General features: G+C 34.4%; 2 protein-coding genes across 2 annotated transcripts in view; one reads left to right on the top strand and one right to left on the bottom strand.

Annotated features, from left to right (window-relative positions):
- LOC100366584 (uncharacterized) overlaps positions 1 to 10780 on the bottom strand; it is a 65553-nt gene extending 54773 nt beyond the window's left edge. Inside the window, exons 1-2 of the mRNA XM_085494500.1 lie at positions 10631 to 10780; positions 831 to 935 (exon numbers count right to left, since the gene is read on the bottom strand). Coding sequence (XP_085350626.1) covers positions 831 to 935; positions 10631 to 10666 — 141 coding nt within the window. The 5' untranslated portion in view covers positions 10667 to 10780. The remainder of the gene's footprint in view (positions 1 to 830; positions 936 to 10630) is intronic.
- Positions 10781 to 11247: 467 nt separating this feature from the next.
- The window catches only part of LOC102802038 (alpha-mannosidase 2-like), a 60942-nt gene continuing 53607 nt past the window's right edge, over positions 11248 to 18582 (top strand). The window contains exon 1 of the mRNA XM_085494603.1: positions 11248 to 11596. Within this exon, the coding sequence (XP_085350729.1) occupies positions 11474 to 11596 (123 nt within the window). The 5' untranslated portion in view covers positions 11248 to 11473. The remainder of the gene's footprint in view (positions 11597 to 18582) is intronic.

Below are 18582 nucleotides of genomic sequence, written 5' to 3'. Positions count from 1 at the left end.
TGGTAAAAAGGTCAGAGTGCAAAGGTCAGAGTGCGCCATGTATGGGTTACGCCAAGGGTTTATATAAATCCTTGGCTATGCCAACTTTGATTGGGTGTATGTTTAAGAGAGGCATCCAATCAAATCCATGTATTTTACCAAGCACAAATACGTAATCATGTATGGGGATATGTGATGGAGATCTCACTAGAATTGAACTCTTGCGTTTTGCAAAGGTTTGCAAGCAACCTTATTACATGTGCATTAATCAGACGTAGTTCTGACCAACAGCGTCCCAGAACCCACTGGGTGGTTGGAAATTTAAACAGAAATGAAGTGAAATTTTTCGCACATTAAAAATTGCAAAAAAACAGGTATTACACACTTTGCAAAAAGCAGAGAATACCAAAAACGACTCAAGATGAACAGACTCACTAATTTGCATTGGGATTACTAGAAATATAGGTTTCTTTTGTGATTTTGTCATCATGTCCCAATTTTCTCAATTCGTATAGGATTGTTATCACATATCAAACCCTTACATACCCTAACCTTATATATCCCTGGCTAGGAAAACTATGATTGAAGGCATGTTTTACAGATGTGTCCAATCAGATCTATGCATTTTACCAAGGTCAAATATGCGACCTTTTGGAAAAATCACACACAGGTACAAAAATGTACGTGGGGGAGTATTTTTACATAGAATTTGCAATTTGTGTGAGTAAAGTTTTACTACTAAAACTTTATTTTTAAATTTCATAATTTATGTGGTTGACGCACTCTGTGTCATCAAAAAAAATCAACAAAACAGGTTTATCACCCTGGATTGCAGTTCCACCAGTACTTACCTGTGATAAAAACCATGCGTATACAATAGCTGAGATGGTGGAATCTAAGTCACATGACTCATTACCAATGACAACATGAACTTTTGCATACTGATTCAAGTTATTCTGAAAAATAGAAAAAAATAGGATTTCAGCAAAGATTCTAAGCATTAGTGGTGTATCGTGAGAAAAAAACCCCTAGATTCTGGATTATCTGAAGCAAAGATTCTAGGCATTAGTGTAGGTTCAGGATTATTCAAAGCAAAAATTCTAGGCATTAGTGATGTATAGTGAATGGAACACCCTAGATTCTGGATTATCTGAAGCAAAGATTCTAGGCATTAGTGTAGATTCAGGATTATTCAAAGCAAAAATTCTAGGCATTAGTTATGTATAGTGAGTGGAACACCCTAGATTCTGGATTATCTGAAGCAAAGATTCTAGGCATTAGTGTAGATTCAGGATTATTCAAAGCAAAGATTCTAGGCATTAGTGATGTATAGTGAGTGGAACACCCTAGATTCTGGATTATCTGGAGCAAAGATTCTAGGCATTAGTGTAGATTCAGGATTATTCAAAGCAAAAATTCTAGGCATTAGTTACATGTATGTATAGTGAGTGGAACACCCTAGATTCTGGATTATCTGAAGCAAAGATTCTAGGCATTAGTGTAGATTCAGGATTATTCAAAGCAAAGATTCTAGGCATTAGTGATGTATAGTGAGTGGAACACCCTAGATTCTGGATTATCTGGAGCAAAGATTCTAGGCATTAGTGTAGGTTCAGGATTATTCAAAGTAAAAATTCTAGGCGTTAGTGATGTATAGTGAGTGGAACACCCTAGATTCTGGAGCAAAGATTCTAGGCATTAGTGGTGTACAGAGAGTGGAACACCCTAGATTCTGAATTATCCAAAGCAAAGATTCTAGGCATTAGTGATGTATAGTGAGTGGAACACCCTAGATTCTGGAGCAAAGATTCTAGGCATTAGTGGTGTACAGAGAGTGGAACACCCTAGATTCTGAATTATCCAAAGCAAAGATTCTAGGCATTAGTGATGTATAATGAGTGGAACACCCTAGATTCTGGATTAACTAACACTTGAATAATAATAATAATAGTATCACAAAAGGGTTGTCTGGCAGTCAGCACTACATGTATACGCTCAGTGACCTCAATCATTTATGTCACATAACTATTAACAGGTATTATATCAACCCCATTACACAGCATGTTTAATTCTGTTACCATGGTAACCGGACAAAAAAATAAAAACGTGATCAGAGTTTGAGAATTCAAACTTATGTATGCACTACAAAACTGATTTTTTTAAAAAAACAAAGAAAAATTGAAACATTGCGAAAGAAGCCTTATTTTTCATCACGTTTAATAAACAATGAATAATTAGTTACTATGACGATTTTTACAGTCCGAGTGTAACATGCCATTTTGCTAGGTATAACTTTTTCACCACCAGACTTTTGAGCCAACAAAAAACAATTTGAGTCAATTTTCAGTTTTGACTCAAAAACTTTTTATATTTTAGTCCCAATCTTCTGAAAGGAAGTGCAGACTATAAACAGGACTATTTTTTTAAAATTCTGATGAAAAGTGGGAGCTGGTGGTGCAAAGGTTAAGCTGCCTCGAAGATACATGGAGTTTGCTTTTAAAAACTATCACATACTGTAGAATACTTCATTTTCGCTTGGAATTAATGTTTGCTATTTTTGCTGAAGGGATGATTAAAGGTTAAGCTGGCTCAAAGATACATGGAGTTTGCTTTTAAAAACTATCACATACTGTAGAATACTTTATTTTCACTTTGAATTAATGTTTGCTATTTTTGCTGAAGGGATGATTTAGTGAAAATAAAATCCAGCGAATATACATTTTTCCTATGTTTTAGTGAAAATAAATTCCATACAAAACACCCAAAAAGTCTATTCAGCGAAAATTAATTCCATCTAAAATAAAGTATTCTACAGTATCTAAATTGTCAGAGTAATCTACAGTAATCATCTTCCCTTTGATTAATGATTTGAGCGCCATCATTATTTCTGACAACATTTTGATGCGATAATTTGCTAGTTTTTATGTATTTTTCTATAATTTTATTGATAATTTTGGACCAAATAGACATAATTTTATATTTATTACATGTCCTGATCAAAATTTTGTTAAAATTATAAATAAATTATGTGGGTTTAAAATTTTGGCAAAAGTTGACTAAGGTGCTCAATAGGTCAAGGTAGAAGCCTATTCATAATTTTTGATAAAGTTGGTGATAAATTGCATGACAATCTTCATTGATTTATTATGTACAATCATGAAGCTATTGTCTCATGGTACAATGAAATAGCATTCTTTTGCGTGTTACAGTGACGTATTTCAAGAAACATGACATAATACATTTCAAAAATAGCTATTTTTAGAACAATTCCATAGAGCGCAATGTTAAACAAAAATTGCATTTTCCAACACTTTTTAAAATCCCGATTTTTGAAAAAAATCAGGAAAGCAAGAAGTACCCCATCGATAGCAATATATTATTTTTTCAGCCTATGTCACCAGCCTACAATTTGAGATATGGCATAATATCTCTGCCATAGGACCCTATGGTGAAAGCACTATAATACTACCAAAATGGCCGCTATCTACTAAAATACAACCATGATTTGCTCAAAAATTAACCTGGTGACCCCCAACTTATTTTAAGTCAATATTCTTATATTGCCAGAAGTACAATTTATTAAAAAAATGAATAAATTCTGGGTATTTGAAATCATGAGTAGGCTTCTATCTTAATACAAAAGACAGCATGTCATCACAGTATATTTGATGACATCATATCCCATCTTTGTCATAGCTGGTCTCCCTATGCTATAATGGTTGATCCAATATTTGATTAATAATACAACAGCAGGTTGTCTACTCTATTTATTGACATCAGATGGTCATTGAATTATTAAATACCACAAATTGCTTCACAATGTGAATACCACTTCAACCATTTGTTGTGTGCCTTTTATTTTTATGAATTAGGAAAAAAGAAACAAATCATGTTCTGATAACCCAGGAATTTTTTTAAACAAGGAAACAGGGGCGCAGCGCCCTCATAACATGGCCATGCGTCCCCTTACCCTTGGTAGCAGATCCTCTGGCAACCATAACATTTTGAATGACCAGGGATCACAAGTGGCCGCAGTCTTCAACTGTGACCTGTCTGGTAGTAATTTTGGCCCCAAGGAAGCCATAGAATGCTCCATTTTAACTTAGAATTTTAACATATTAAAAGTTTGCGTGGGGCAAACTGACAAAAATCTCTGCAATTCAAAATTGATATTGTGCTAAAGTCCCCAATGTGTCTGTCCAATCAGTAATGTAGCAACAAGAGAACACACCTAGAAAACTCAAATTTGTTTTTGAACATGATATCATTGAAGTTCAACCGTGAATGAATTGTATGAGGCAAAGATTTTTGAATGTTTACTTTTTGTAATTTCTTGGATTGATTTGAGGACCATTTCATCAAACTAATTCATGTCAAGTTTCCATGGTGATGAAAGTGATAAACTGAAAAACCAAATTTGTCTGGCATACTGGCAGGAGATGAGTTTTTCTAAATTTGGTGAGTTAGTAACTTTCGGGAAATTTTGTCTTCACAAATTACTTAAAATCTTGAAGTTTTGAGAGTCATGAAAATTGCTAGCAGTGGAAAATCAGTTTATAGTAAATTTGTTGTTGAAAAATCTGAATGTAAGTAATTTTTTGGTGATTGGTTAAGGATTAGTGAAGACCCAATACTACCAATATACAGAGAAATATTTGTCACCTCAAATCGACTGATTGCCATTCCCTTCAAGAGTCAACAATGGTATATTCCTCCATTTTACGCCACGACTCGAAACAGTCTTTTTTGATTGACGTGCTCATTTGCCTTCAATAACGTTTCAGTGGCTGTCACTATTGTATTTTGAGTCATGCCGATTACATTTTGGTTCAAATTCACGTAGCTATCGCCAAGAGAACAAATACAATTAAAGAAATAACAATGCTTTTGCCCTTGGTTTAAACCTTAGTCGGGAAATGAGTATTTTGGGGAGTATCTCTCACAATTTATATCACCCTGTAACAGACTGACGGCGTTACCGCATATCGATGGTCGATGGGGTCTATTCTCACAGATAATACTGGATTAACGTTATCAAAAACTATGTTAGGATGAAACACAACCATCCAGTACACCCCATCCCTTGAGGAATGGTAAACGGGGACAAAATCAATGACAACACACACACCATTTGGGAACAAAATACAAAAGAACTGTATTCTTCATCGTACCGCTCCGAAAAACAAGACACGCTAACTAAAAAAAAAAGACTGAGGGATAACATAATGACATTATAATTCGATCATGCGACTTTAAAGCCAGCACATAATAGACCAAGAGAAGTTATATGCGTACTATTTCCATATATGGATTGCAGTGTTCCCGTCAAATGTAGGTTCCCAGGGTGGGTGATGTTTCATGAATACATGTATACACAAAACTTTATTAATGTCTGTGTAATTAAATAATTCCATGACAATACATATAGACTGAGTAACTGGGTCATCATCTATCTAAACACTACACCAGTTGAACCCCGGTAGCTCCAGCGTGATAGTAATTTCAGCATACTACTGATCTGATTGCTATTTTTAATAATAACCATGAACATTCTTGAAGTATGATTTTACAATTATTGTAATTTCAGGTTTATTGTTGGAATGTGATCAGTTCTTGTACATGTACATGTGTATTATGCAAATTGCTGGCATTCTGAACGTACATATACAATGTAGTAATGTCAGTGATAACACAGAGCTAATAACGATGGGTACATCATACAATACCACAAAATAAGTTGACAACAGAATGTATATTAATGCAAGTAACAAGGTTTTACAAATGCAATGACATACTTAGAACATTTGTCATGTTCACTGAATACCATTAGCCTGTTGTACATACAAATCAGCTTGTCTAGACAAGATAATTATTGTACCACATGTCAAAAGAAGCAACTAGTAAAATGCGCTTTAATTCATCCATAATAAATGGAAAATAAACAAAAGATTATTTTTGGTGATGGCTGAGCTTTAAAAAAAACAAAGAATTTTTTTGAAATATTAATGTGTTTTAGTCAATGATAGACAACATTGTAGGTGTCAATAAATACATAATTGTAGTCACTATAGACATTGTAGACAATTGTAGATGTCTAGGTAGACAATTGTAGACAATTGTAGATGTCAATATAGACATCATTGTAGACAATTGTAGATGACAATATAGACATCATTGTAGACAATTGTAGATGTCATTATAGACATCATTGTAGGCAATTGTAGATGTCTAGATAGACATCATTGTAGACAATTGTAGATGTCAATATAGACATCATTGTAGACAATTGTATATGTCTAGATAGACATTGTAGACAATTGTAGATGTCATTATAGACATCATTGTAGACAATTGTAGATGTCAATAAATACATGATTGTAGATGTCGAGATAGACATCATTGTAGACAACTGTAGATGTCAATATATACATCATTGTAGACAATTGTAGATGTCATTATATACATCATTGTAGACAATTGTAGATGTCATTGTAGACAATTGTAGATATCAATATATACATCATTGTAGACAATTGTAGATGTCATTATAGACATCATTGTAGACAATTGTAGATGTCAATATAGATATTGTAGACGTCATTATATGAAGTTTGCAATCACAGAGATCTAGAAATCTTTAGTTATCTAAATATATTCTATTCTATTCTATTCTATTCTATTCTATTCTATTCTATTCTATTCTATTCTATTCTATTCTATTCTATTCTATTTGCAGGCTTTCTGTATTTATTATACATTTTTGGCACCTTAGTAGATGATTTAATTAGCACACTGTATTTGACAAGCCACACCTCTTAGTGATTTAGATGGTACCCACCCAGACATTAGCAACCTGCTGGTATTTTCCCAAAATGTCCTAAGCTAATTTTGAAACAACTGCCTCTATAATTTTGTTCATGACTTTGTGAAGGCTTTTAAATTTTTTACCCTCAGACTTTCTCGCCCAAATTTACACTTTTTTCTTATACTTTTCAATATTTTTTGGAAATGAACCCTTTTATGGAGCCAACAGACAAAATTTGAGTTAATTTTCAGCTTTAATCAAAACATTCTGCAATTTTTGTCCCAGTCTTCTGAAGGAAATTGCACACTATATACAGGAGTACTTTGTGAATGTGTGATGAAAAGTGGGAACTGGCTGTGAAAAGGCTAAAAGTTTCTTCTGGTATAACCGGACAACTGCCAATTTGACCTCCGTATGGAGTATATGTCTATCGTGACCTCAGTGAAATGTTGAGACCTTCCCTAATGTGATTTGCAGAAATATGTCTGACGTAAAACTAAAACGGTTAGTAGTACTCTGCCTGCTGTGTTTAAAGATGACCTCTGTTCATATCAACCATGGGAAGAATGTTATAAATATGATATGACAAAATACCCGTAATGTCATCCAAGGATGGAAGTCTGCAACGCTTGATAAGAAACAATGAATGAAATACCGAACTTCACTGAGGCATCAAAAAAAAAAAAGTGTTTTTCAATTCACTGTGAGATCCTGCATATTCTGTGAAAGGCGTGACCCTAATGTCTTACACAAAAATTTAATCAAACGAATTTGAAAGATTTTGACTTTGAGATCCCCTAACTCAATCAAAATTGAACATCATCAAATGCATATTGCACATTATTAATTAAGCATAGAGATACCCTAAAATACTTTGACGAATCACACAAGATGATTGGACGCCATTACAACACTTTGTCCTGTTTTTTTTATCTAATTTCACACATAATTTGGAATACATAATGAACAAAAAAATTATATATTGCCTTGATGCCTATTGAGCTTTCCTTGGTGCCCTTCACTATTCCAAATATATTCTGACAAGCTAAGGGACAACATCAAAAGTTCAATGTAGGATAAGAAACTTAATTCCTTTAGTTTTTTTCCACCCCCCCTCCCCTCCCCACTGAAACTTAATTGATAAGTATTGATGATTGCGTCAGACTGCATTCACCATCAAGTACATATTATTTGATAATCGAACAGTAGTATGGCATAAAATTTGAAGCACATATTTACACTCCAACCAAACCATTTTCTCGTCTTGGATGTTTTTTTTTAATTATTTTCTGTTGTGTTTGTCCATGATTGGATAGAAAAAACAAACAAACTACAAATACTCCAAGATTTTTTTGACTTCATTAAAAAATAAAATCGTTTTTGTAGGATGGAAACTTTTTGAGGCCAACCCCTTTCCTCAAACTAAAGCAAATAAGTTTTTTATCCGACATTGATCTTTTGATGTTGTCCCTAAGACATTTTTATAAATTTCAGCCTAGTCCCGGATTTGTCTAAAACTAATTAGAAACATCAAACTCAATCAGGAACATCAAAACTAACCATATTACATATTATAATTATTAAAAACAAGAGGTTAATTTTAAGATAATTCACGTGGATGATTGACTAAATTTGTGGGTATTTTACATATTATGGTAGATTGTAACAAAATCTGTACGACAACATATTTTTTCACATCTCATCATGTGTGAATCTAAATAATTCTACAGTAAATAATAGTGAACAAAATCAATCGTTTGACCACTAGTATAATAATTCCTGTTTTGCAATGCCAAGAGTTGAGCTAATTGGTGAGATAAAAAGTGTCTTACTGACTCTGAGTGAAGGAAAAAACAACCAGAGACAGTATACAGTCCTAAGATAATATGATTTGTACTACCAATGACAAATCTTAATCAGTGCCATGGAGTCCAGACAATTGTTTTTAAACTAACCTAAAACATTGTTTGGAGATACAGCTAATGAAGCAAATAAAGTAACATTTATTTTTTGTGGATTTTATGTAATGCAAAATTTGATTAGCAATTTATGCAGCTCCTTTTTAATTTAAATAGTAAGCCCCTGATTCAAAAGTGTTAAAACAAACAAACAAACAAACAAACAAACAAACAAACAAACAAATAAACAAATAAATAAATAAATAAATAAATAAATAAATAAATAAATAAATAAATAAATAAATAAATAAATAAATAAATAAATAAATAAAACAAAGTCCTGACAATGTTAAATTGAACCTTGCAGGACACAGAGAGAGTTCAATAGCACACTTACTCAGACTGGATCCGAGTGCGGTTACTACGAGGATATCAGAAAATATATGTATCACAAAGTCACTACAGCAGGAACACTAACTCAAAAACAATGGATGTAACAGTGTTTATACACAGCACTTCATTCTTGAAATAACCTTATCTTCTTACTCAGAGATTGAAACCCTGAACTACCTAAGGCAGTGATATTCGGGAATGTTTTTCATAAAGCCAAAATAAAACAAATTATGTGTTTCTAGTAACAGAAAAATACTGGGTAGGTAGTAGGGATTATCATCTTATTTTATTTATTTTTTGTTAATGTTTTGTAGATTTTTGTGAGAACATAATCATGGTTTAACTACAGATGTGAAAAATGACATCTAATTTATTTTTCAGAATATATTTTCTTAATACAATGAAGTTCTATTCTTTCACTACATAGTAACAGTCTAAGAAAAATACTGGGTAGGGACTTTCATTTTATTTAAATTTTTTTTTTTTAATGTGTGGTGGATTTTTGTGAGAACATAATCATGGTTTAACTACATTTGTGAAAAATTACATCTGAGTTATTTTTCAGAATATATTTTCTTAATTAATACAACTAAGTTATATTCTTTCACTGCATAGAAGAAAGTACATGAAATAAAAAAAATAGAATATCTGTGGAATGACTACAGCTAATTTGCATAAAAATTATATGTTTGAGCTCATTTGCATATAAAATTAACTTTTTGACTTTTTTCCTCTGAAATGGATAAAGCAAGGTTACTGGAAATGAAGAATTTTTTTTACTGTATTTGGCTTAAATTTTGATTCCTGGTGTCTGGGGAATATCTTTTAATCATTTTATTTAATTTTTGAATACTGTAAAATACTTTATTTTAGCTGGAATTAATTTTCGTTGAAAAGAATTTTTGGATGTTTTGTATGGAATTTATTTTCACTGATTTCTGACAAGTTTAATTTAAAATATAGGAAAAAAGGTATATGGGCTTGATTTTATTTTCACGGAATCATTCCTTCGGCGAAAATAGATTTCAAGCGAAAATAAAGTATTCTACAGTATCTAAACAAGGAAGCACGCAGATGACAAAACATCACAACCTATACTAGCTGACTGATGCAGCTACAACCTTCTTATAAATACATTACACTATTAGTTCTTATATTACCATGCACTTTTACTTATTTTGACCTTTCAAGAGAACATGAGCGTTAATATTTTTAGAAATGACGTCACGAACATATTTGATATTTTCAACCGAGGCTTATAAAATCATATTTATATTTTTGTATAGGGGGGCGTTTCACCGACAGCGGAGTAAAACAGCACTACTTAACAGAATCACACCTCGCTCGTTGTTGCATTTTATTCGGTGACTGATTAACGGTGCCATAGCGAATAAAAATAGCTACCATGACGAAAACCGCTCCTAGTGAAACCATGCATGCGTGGACATCGTCGTGTGTTGTTGTCAAGGAATGTTTTCGTTTTGAACAGGCATCAGCTGACCGCTATCGGACGCAGCAATAATGAGCGCACATTTTGCATATTTCACGCACTTACCAACTGGTTTTTCGATTCCTTCAGGAACAGATCCATATTTACGGTTCTTATATTCCCATATCACATCGACGAACGACACAGTACTTTAAAAATCAACTGTTTATATCCACAGGCGGCCGATGAACCACCTTCCGATGAACTCCGATCACTCGTGAGTGAAGTCCGATCTGCGCATGCCCCTTGGTTACCCCGTTTCGCGATTGCCCGTAGGTATCTGAAAAGAACGAACATGAACTGAAGACAAGTGTGGAGCTTATCTGACATACAATATTTATGGTCACACGTTTATGCATTGCTGAAGTACAGAAAAGTTAACTTTTTCCTGTTTGTCAGCTCGATGGAAAAGTCGATGCGGCATTATGGAACCACTCCGTAGAGTCAGTTTCGGGTGAGTCAACCTTTGACCTAAAATGAAAATAATATATTTTTTTCCTCGGTACGAACGTTTTTATATCTTTAAGTATTTGTCTATAAGAACAAATATTCGTGCAATGATAACACTAATTGGTTAAAACAAAGCAAAACGTTTAAAAAATACATTCGCGCAAGAATACACAAAACGCATGACGTCGCAATAGTTGTTTAGTAATTTCTGATGACGTTTTCAACGCAAACATTTCTTGTCGTCTGGAGAATTTCGCCCTCATATTCCGCTGTTGTAGCAATCTATATATGGATAATTTGACCTCCGCTTTGCACATTTGTGTTAGGGGTCGTTTTCGACAGCTCATGTCTTACCGAAGGTGACGCTCATCTTGAGGTCTGTGTGATTCGGTGAAAGAAATAACTGCCAATCTTACTGACTTGTGTCGTTGAGAACGAAAACCCGGAACTGTACTCCCAATGAAAGCCATGAGACGCTACTACGCACTGTTGACTTCGTCAGTCTTTTTCGTGGCAATTGTGTCTATGTACCTTTTACTGGACCAGGCGACGAATAGCGGGATACAAGATCAATTACAAGAGGTGAGACATCTTTATTGTGAAAATTAATCACACCTATTTAGTTTAATTGCCCCGTCATAACGGATGTTGTTGGCCTGGCAACTTGTAAGTTATACCCCAGTTCGTGACGTACTACAAGTCGCGAAACAAAAACACTTAAGTTTTGCAATGGAAAGTTTAAACAAAACATCATCTTTACCGCACCCCGAACGCCTTGTAATATAAAAATAAACTATAAAATTAAAACCATGAATTGATTATACAGTCTATGAGGTAGAGGGACACGTCTGTAAAAGACATTTAATATTATACACGTGTTACGCCGTTTTTTTTTTTACTTATTCTTTTTTTTAATTAATATTCATTTTGCATACTTTGTATTGTTTAAATATTCATCATGTATTTGTATTTTGAGGGGAAGACCACATAAATGAATTATTGAAAAATGTGTTTTTTGTTTGTTTTTGCAATTTATGCAATATCACAAACACAACTGACATATTACTAATATCACATATGTTGCATGGCTATGTGATCTATTCAATATGATGTACATATTAGGTAACACAAACATAAATAATCCATTACAAACCATTTTAGAAATTTATTTGGCTTAAGCTGCTTAAGATAGAAGCATGCTTAAAAATGCAAATACCCAGCATTTATTCATTTTGCAATGAATTCAAAAGTAGAGGGTTCACCATCATGATATTTGAGAAAACGATTATTGTATGTATGTTAGTGGATAGTGGCTATTTTGTCTGTATTGTAACACTTTTACTATATGTTCTTATAGCAAATAATTGAAAAACTTGGGTGTTGACATACTTACAAAACCAACGTCACAACTGTAAACATTGTACTATATAGTTGACATACTTTCATTTTAAGTGATTAATAATTTATTATTCAATTTGGCTGTCATGTCAATGTCTTTCATCAATAATAGAAATATATGTATTGTCACAAATAGTTTCATCAATTGCTTTGTTATATATAATACATTTTTCAATAAATCTTTCACTATTGATATACATATAGTACTAAAATTAAAATAAGACAAATTCTATAAAGTACTTGTGCGTGTGGTATTTTTGGTATCCTTGCTTCAATATACCGTAGGCAGCCTGTTGTGTTACAAATAAATTGAAGAAAATTGGAACAAAAATAGCCAAATTTGTTTGAGTGAAAATTTACTCAAATTTTGTCTGTTGGCTCCAAAATTAGGGTGAGAAAGCCTGATGGTAAAAAAGTTAATATACATACATGTATGACATGTTGCTTCAGCTACATCTGCACAAGCATTAAATAAGGGAATAAAAGAAAAAATATATATACACAGGGATCGAAATACTCTGGTGCACACTGCACTATGCACATAGATTATTAGCTAGTGCAAGTAAACTCAAAATATAATGTACACGCAGTGCATGTAGAAATTAACACAACATTTTTTTCATTATATTCACTAAGCCTAAATTAAGTTCAACCAACATTGTGAGACAACTAAATAAAAAGCAAATTCTTTCGCATCAATCGAGAACCCATAAATTTTATTTAAACTTTCACAACAAGTTAGTGCAGGTAAATTTCAAATTCAACATGCACACTGTGCATGCAGGGAAAAAAAATATTCTATTTCAATTCCTGATACAGTTGTATTGTTGATGTGAGGTAGATGTATTGAAATTAGCTGTAGCCCTTTGGGCACACATAAATTGTACATATACTACCAGTCATTATCCTCAGCTCACTATTTGTAGAACTACAATGTATACGTGTAATTGTATTTGCTCTTTTAGGAGTACATGTGCTTATAAAAATGACAGAGGTGCATCTACAAATGTATGGATAAAATAATTCATACAATATAATATTTGCTCTATTAGTAGTGCATGTGTGTACTTAAATGATGGAGATGTGGACAAAATAAATCATAAGTTATTAATGACCCAGCAAACAACATAGTACAGTGCAAGTTTAACTTTTCATTTAGCTGGCTTTAAGGTTGTTTGGAAGTTAAGTTACATCTAGGCAGTGCTGTACAGTGCTGTGCTGTGCTGTGCTGTGCAGTGCAGTGCAGAGCAGAGCAGTGCTGTGCTGTGCTGTGCTGTGCTGTGCTGTGCTGTGCAGTGCAGAGCAGAGCAGAGCAGTGCTGTGCTGTGCTGTGCTGTGCTGTGCTGTGCTGTGCAGTGCAGAGCAGAGCAGTGCTGTGCTGTGCTGTGCTGTGCTGTGCTGTGCTGTGCTGTGCAGTGCAGTGCAGTGCTGTGCAGAGCAGAGCAGAGCAGTGCTGTGCTGTGCTGTGCTGTGCTGTGCTGTGCTGTGCAGTGCTGTGCTGTGCTGTGCTGTGCTGTGCTGTGCTGTGCTGTGCAGTGCAGAGCAGAGCAGAGCAGTGCTGTGCTGTGCTGTGCTGTGCAGTGCAGAGCAGAGCAGAGCAGTGCTGTGCTGTGCTGTGCTGTGCTGTGCTGTGCAGTGCAGTGCTGTGCTGTGCTGTGCTGTGCTGTGCAGTGCAGTGCAGTGCAGTGCAGTGCAGTGCTGTGCTGTGCAGTGTAGTGCAGTGCAGTTCTGTGCTGTGCTGTGCTGTGCAGTGCAGTGCAGAGCAGAGCAGTGCTGTGCTGTGCTGTGCTGTGCTGTGCTGTGCAGTGCTGTGCTGTGCTGTGCTGTGCTGTGCAGTGCTGTGCTGTGCAGTGCAGTGCTGTGCTGTGCAGTGCAGTGCAGTGCTGTGCAGTGCTGTGCAGTGCAGTGCAGTGCAGTGCAGAGCAGTGCTGTGCTGTGCTGTGCTGTGCTGTGCTGTGCAGTGCAGTGCAGTGCAGTGCAGTACAGTGCAGTGCAGTGCTGTGCTGTGCAGTGCAGTACAGTGCAGTGCTGTGCTGTGCTGTGCAGTGCAGTGCAGCGCAGTGCAGTGCAATGCAATGCAGTGCAATGCCGTGCAGTGCAGCTGTCCCCAGGTGGATCTTGAGTGCCTAACATCATCGGTGAGGTTCCTCCGCCAGGAATATTGTGTGACTAAATATTGTTCCCATATTAAATATTTGACAATTTAAGGCATTCAGCTCGACTAACAACTGGATACAAGACATGAGAAATTTTCTTCATTGTTTTTATCATGTCCCAGTTTTTTTCTTTATAAACTTAGATTAAAAATTCATTAAAACAATCTTTAATACATATTAAACATTTGACAAACAATAATTAGTATGCGTTTGAGGATGCTGTTTTTACTATAAGGGAAACAAATATTTATTTTGCTGAAATTAATTTTTGCTCAAAAAAAACGTTGTTTTGTGTGGAGTTTATTAGTCCCTGTTCAAACGTAGTCCGAAAACGGGGACTTATGGTTTGCCCTGTGTGTGTCCGTGCGTCCGTGATCACCTGTATCTCGAACATCCATGGACCGATTAAGTTCAAACTTCACTCATACATCACACATTATATGGGACATATGCACATGCATTTTTTTCGTGATCCGATTAACGATAGCCGAATAGCGGCCATTTTAAGGCCGAAAATGCATCAAAATCGCACATTTTCACCATTCCGGACCCGGATCTCAGTAATGCATGGACGAATTCTGTTCAAATTTGGTATATACATTAAACATAATAAGACCTTGATGCACATCTTTTTTTTTTTTGGATCGGGTTTGAAATGGCCGACTGGCGGCCATTTTGTTTTAAAGAATTCAGTTCTGGATCCGTATCTGAGACATCACTGGATTGATCGAGTTCAAACTTCACACACACAAGGTACATCATGTCACAAATATGTATGTGCATTTGTTTCATGATCTCATTAACGATAGCCAAATGGCGGCCACTTTAAGGCCGAAAATGCATTGAAATCGCACATTTTCACCATTCCGGACCCGGATCTCAGTTATGCATGGACAGATTTTGTTCAAATTTGGTACATACATTAAACATAATAGGACCTTGATGCATGTCTTCTTTTTTTTCGGATCAAGTTCAAAATGGCCGACTGGCGGCTATTTTGTTTCAAAGAATTCAGTTCTGGATCCGTATCCGAGACATGTCTGGATTGATCGAGTTCAAACTTCACACACACATGGTACATCATGTCACAAATAGATATGTGCATTTGTTTCATGATCCGCTTAACAATAGCTGAATGATGGCCATTTTAAGGCCGAAAATGCATCAAAATCACGTATTTTCACAATTCCAGAACCGGATCTCAGTCATGCATGGATGGATTTTGTTCAGATTTAGTACAATGTGTTGTACATATGCAGGTGCATTTCGGATCAGACCACTGAGATTTGGGTCATGATCTGCTTTGAATGTATATGTCACTCAAATATGAACGTAACGTGGACGTGTCATTGACAATGACTTGTTTTCACTGATTTTTGTAGGTTGAACATAAAATAGAGAAAAAGGAATTTGCTGGATTTTATTTTTACTTAATTGCCCCAACAGCAAAACTAGCAAAACTAAGATGTTTTGCAGTATCTCTGTGTCAAGTTCCACAAGGGTGGGTAATTGTCTCAAACTTTCTATAATGATAATGGCCTCTGGAAATTTTTAGCCCTGAGATGCATTTGTGTTGTAGTGTTTGGGGAAGTCTGTAGAGTGGTCAGTTAACCTTTTCACCTCCAGTTCCCTCTTTTCATCACAAATCCACAAAATAGTTCTGTTTAAAGTCTGCACTTTCCTTCAGAAGATTGGAACAAAAATAGCTAAATTTTTAAGTAAAAACTGAAAATTTACACAAATTTTGTCTGTTGGCTCCAAAATTAGGGTTCATTTCTGGAAATATATAAACAAAAAAGTGCAGAATAATTTGGGCGAGGAACTCTGGTAGTGAAAAGGTTATGCCATGGCTGGCAGTCACAAAAGGTATTCAATTTAAAACCATTGTGGTTGACATGAATCAGACCTGTTGCTTTAAGCCTCATTTGCATTGGTATTACACAAATTGTTTGTTTACAAATTTAGAAAAGCTTTAACAAATTTAGAAAAGCTTTAACAAATTGTTTGCGCCTTATTGTTGTGTGTAACTAGATATATACGAATGCGTACATAAGACTCAAATGTTTCAAATACTGTAAAATACTTTATTTTCACTTGGAATTAATTTTCGCTGAAGGAATGTTCAGTGAAAATAAAATCCAGCAAATATACCCTTTTTCCTATATTTTACATTCAACTCATCAAAAGCCAGTGAAAATTCCATACAAAACACCCAAAAAGCCTTTTCAGCGAAAAAATAATTCCAGCTAAAATAAAGTATTTTACAGTAGCGTATTTTTACTCTATTGGTAGCGCATACACTTTTGTAAATTACAGAGATGTTTCTATAGACAAATATTAGTAATTTTTTATTGATTCAGTATAAATGTGATTTTGGGTTTTTCTATTGGAAAAAATGATAGAGCAAACATGCTATATCGTATTTGTTGTATTGGAAGAATATTTCCAATAAAAGTGTATGTACTCTGAAAATTGCATTTCTTATATGCTAGGCAAGTATGATTTTTTTCGAAACTGGCCGACTTGCGGCCATTTTGTTAATTAAATAAACTCATTTGTATTCACTTGTGAGTACAATTATTAATTAAGTTTATTCAAATTTGGTACAGATGCAGTATATTATTTCATATAAATGCAAGTTAATTATCAAGATTTTATGCAATATGGTTGACCTGCATCAAATTCACGCAATTCAATTAGATCTAAACTTGGTTCACAGACAATTGTGTGCTAACATGTTTACATGCATTTGTTTTACTTTCCAATCCAAGATGGTCAACTGATTTGATTCTGTTTGACAAAAATCAACAATTTAGGTTTTTTTTGCCCATTTCTGCTTATATATCTCAAATTCTCACTGTCCAATTACGTCCAAACTTGGTTCACAGGGGATTGTATTCTAGCATACCAACAATTCTAGCATACATTTATATCAACAACAGCTGATTTTTGTCACAATATAATTCAGGATGATAGACTGGCTTCCCATAGACCAAATCACAATTTTCAATGACCAAATCGAACACAACTCTGTCAATATTAATAAATCGTGTCTGCTCTCACAATCTGACATAAGTATCCCACAATGCACTGTAATTTAGAATTACATTATACATGTATAAACAACATATTGTGTTGAATTATGCAAATTGTTTTCAAACCATATTTTTGCCAATAAATCCTCATTGTAATACAGTTGATGACAAATACAGTGAAAATAGAGAATATTTAATTGATTTCAAAATACTGGGATACATCTATGAGAGGATGAAGGACCCAGTCAGTGCTAGAAATGTTTACCAATTGTGTTATGAATTTTCGTTTCGAGAGTTTCTATGCGAAAGGACAAATTTATCTAGCTTGTTCAAAACCGAATCAATTTTTGTGTCAAATAACTGACATTTTACTTTTACTTTTTATATGTATTGTACTTATTACTAACATTTTATTGCTGTCAAACTTATGGAACTTATTTCTAAGGATGCAATAAATTCATTATTATTATTATTAATAACCTGAAGATGAAATCCAAATACTGTAAAATACTTTATTTTCGCTTGGAATTAATTTTCTCTGAAGGAGTGATTCAATGAAAATAAAATCTAGCAAATATACTATTTTTCCTATATTTTACATTCAACTCGTCAATAATCGGCGAAAATAAATTCCATACAAAACACCCAAAAAGTGTTTTCAGTGAAAACTAATTCTATCTGAAATAAAGTATTTTACAGTATTTCAGGTTTTTTATAGCAATTTGTGCCAAATTCAAACTTTGCCCTCCAGAGCACATTACAACTGTACAGTCGAGATGTACATGTACACTGGTTCTGAGCTAGCTTTGCCCTTTCATAAAATCTTCTTTGTTCTTTGTAGTATTTGTTTATGAGACATATTTAAGCAGATTACTCTGTACAATTTACCTGTAGAAATATAATGGTTTTGACAATGTGTAAGCCAGCTTAATTATTGTTAAGATACACTTAGATCGTACTATTCTCGGGAGTGGACATT

Source organism: Saccoglossus kowalevskii, chromosome 20 (genome assembly GCF_978046115.1).
Source record: "Saccoglossus kowalevskii chromosome 20, keSacKowa6.1, whole genome shotgun sequence".
Taxonomy (NCBI): Eukaryota; Metazoa; Hemichordata; class Enteropneusta; family Harrimaniidae; genus Saccoglossus; species Saccoglossus kowalevskii.
The sequence above is the reverse complement of the archived record's forward strand: the minus strand, read 5'-3'. Positions and strand labels throughout refer to the sequence as shown.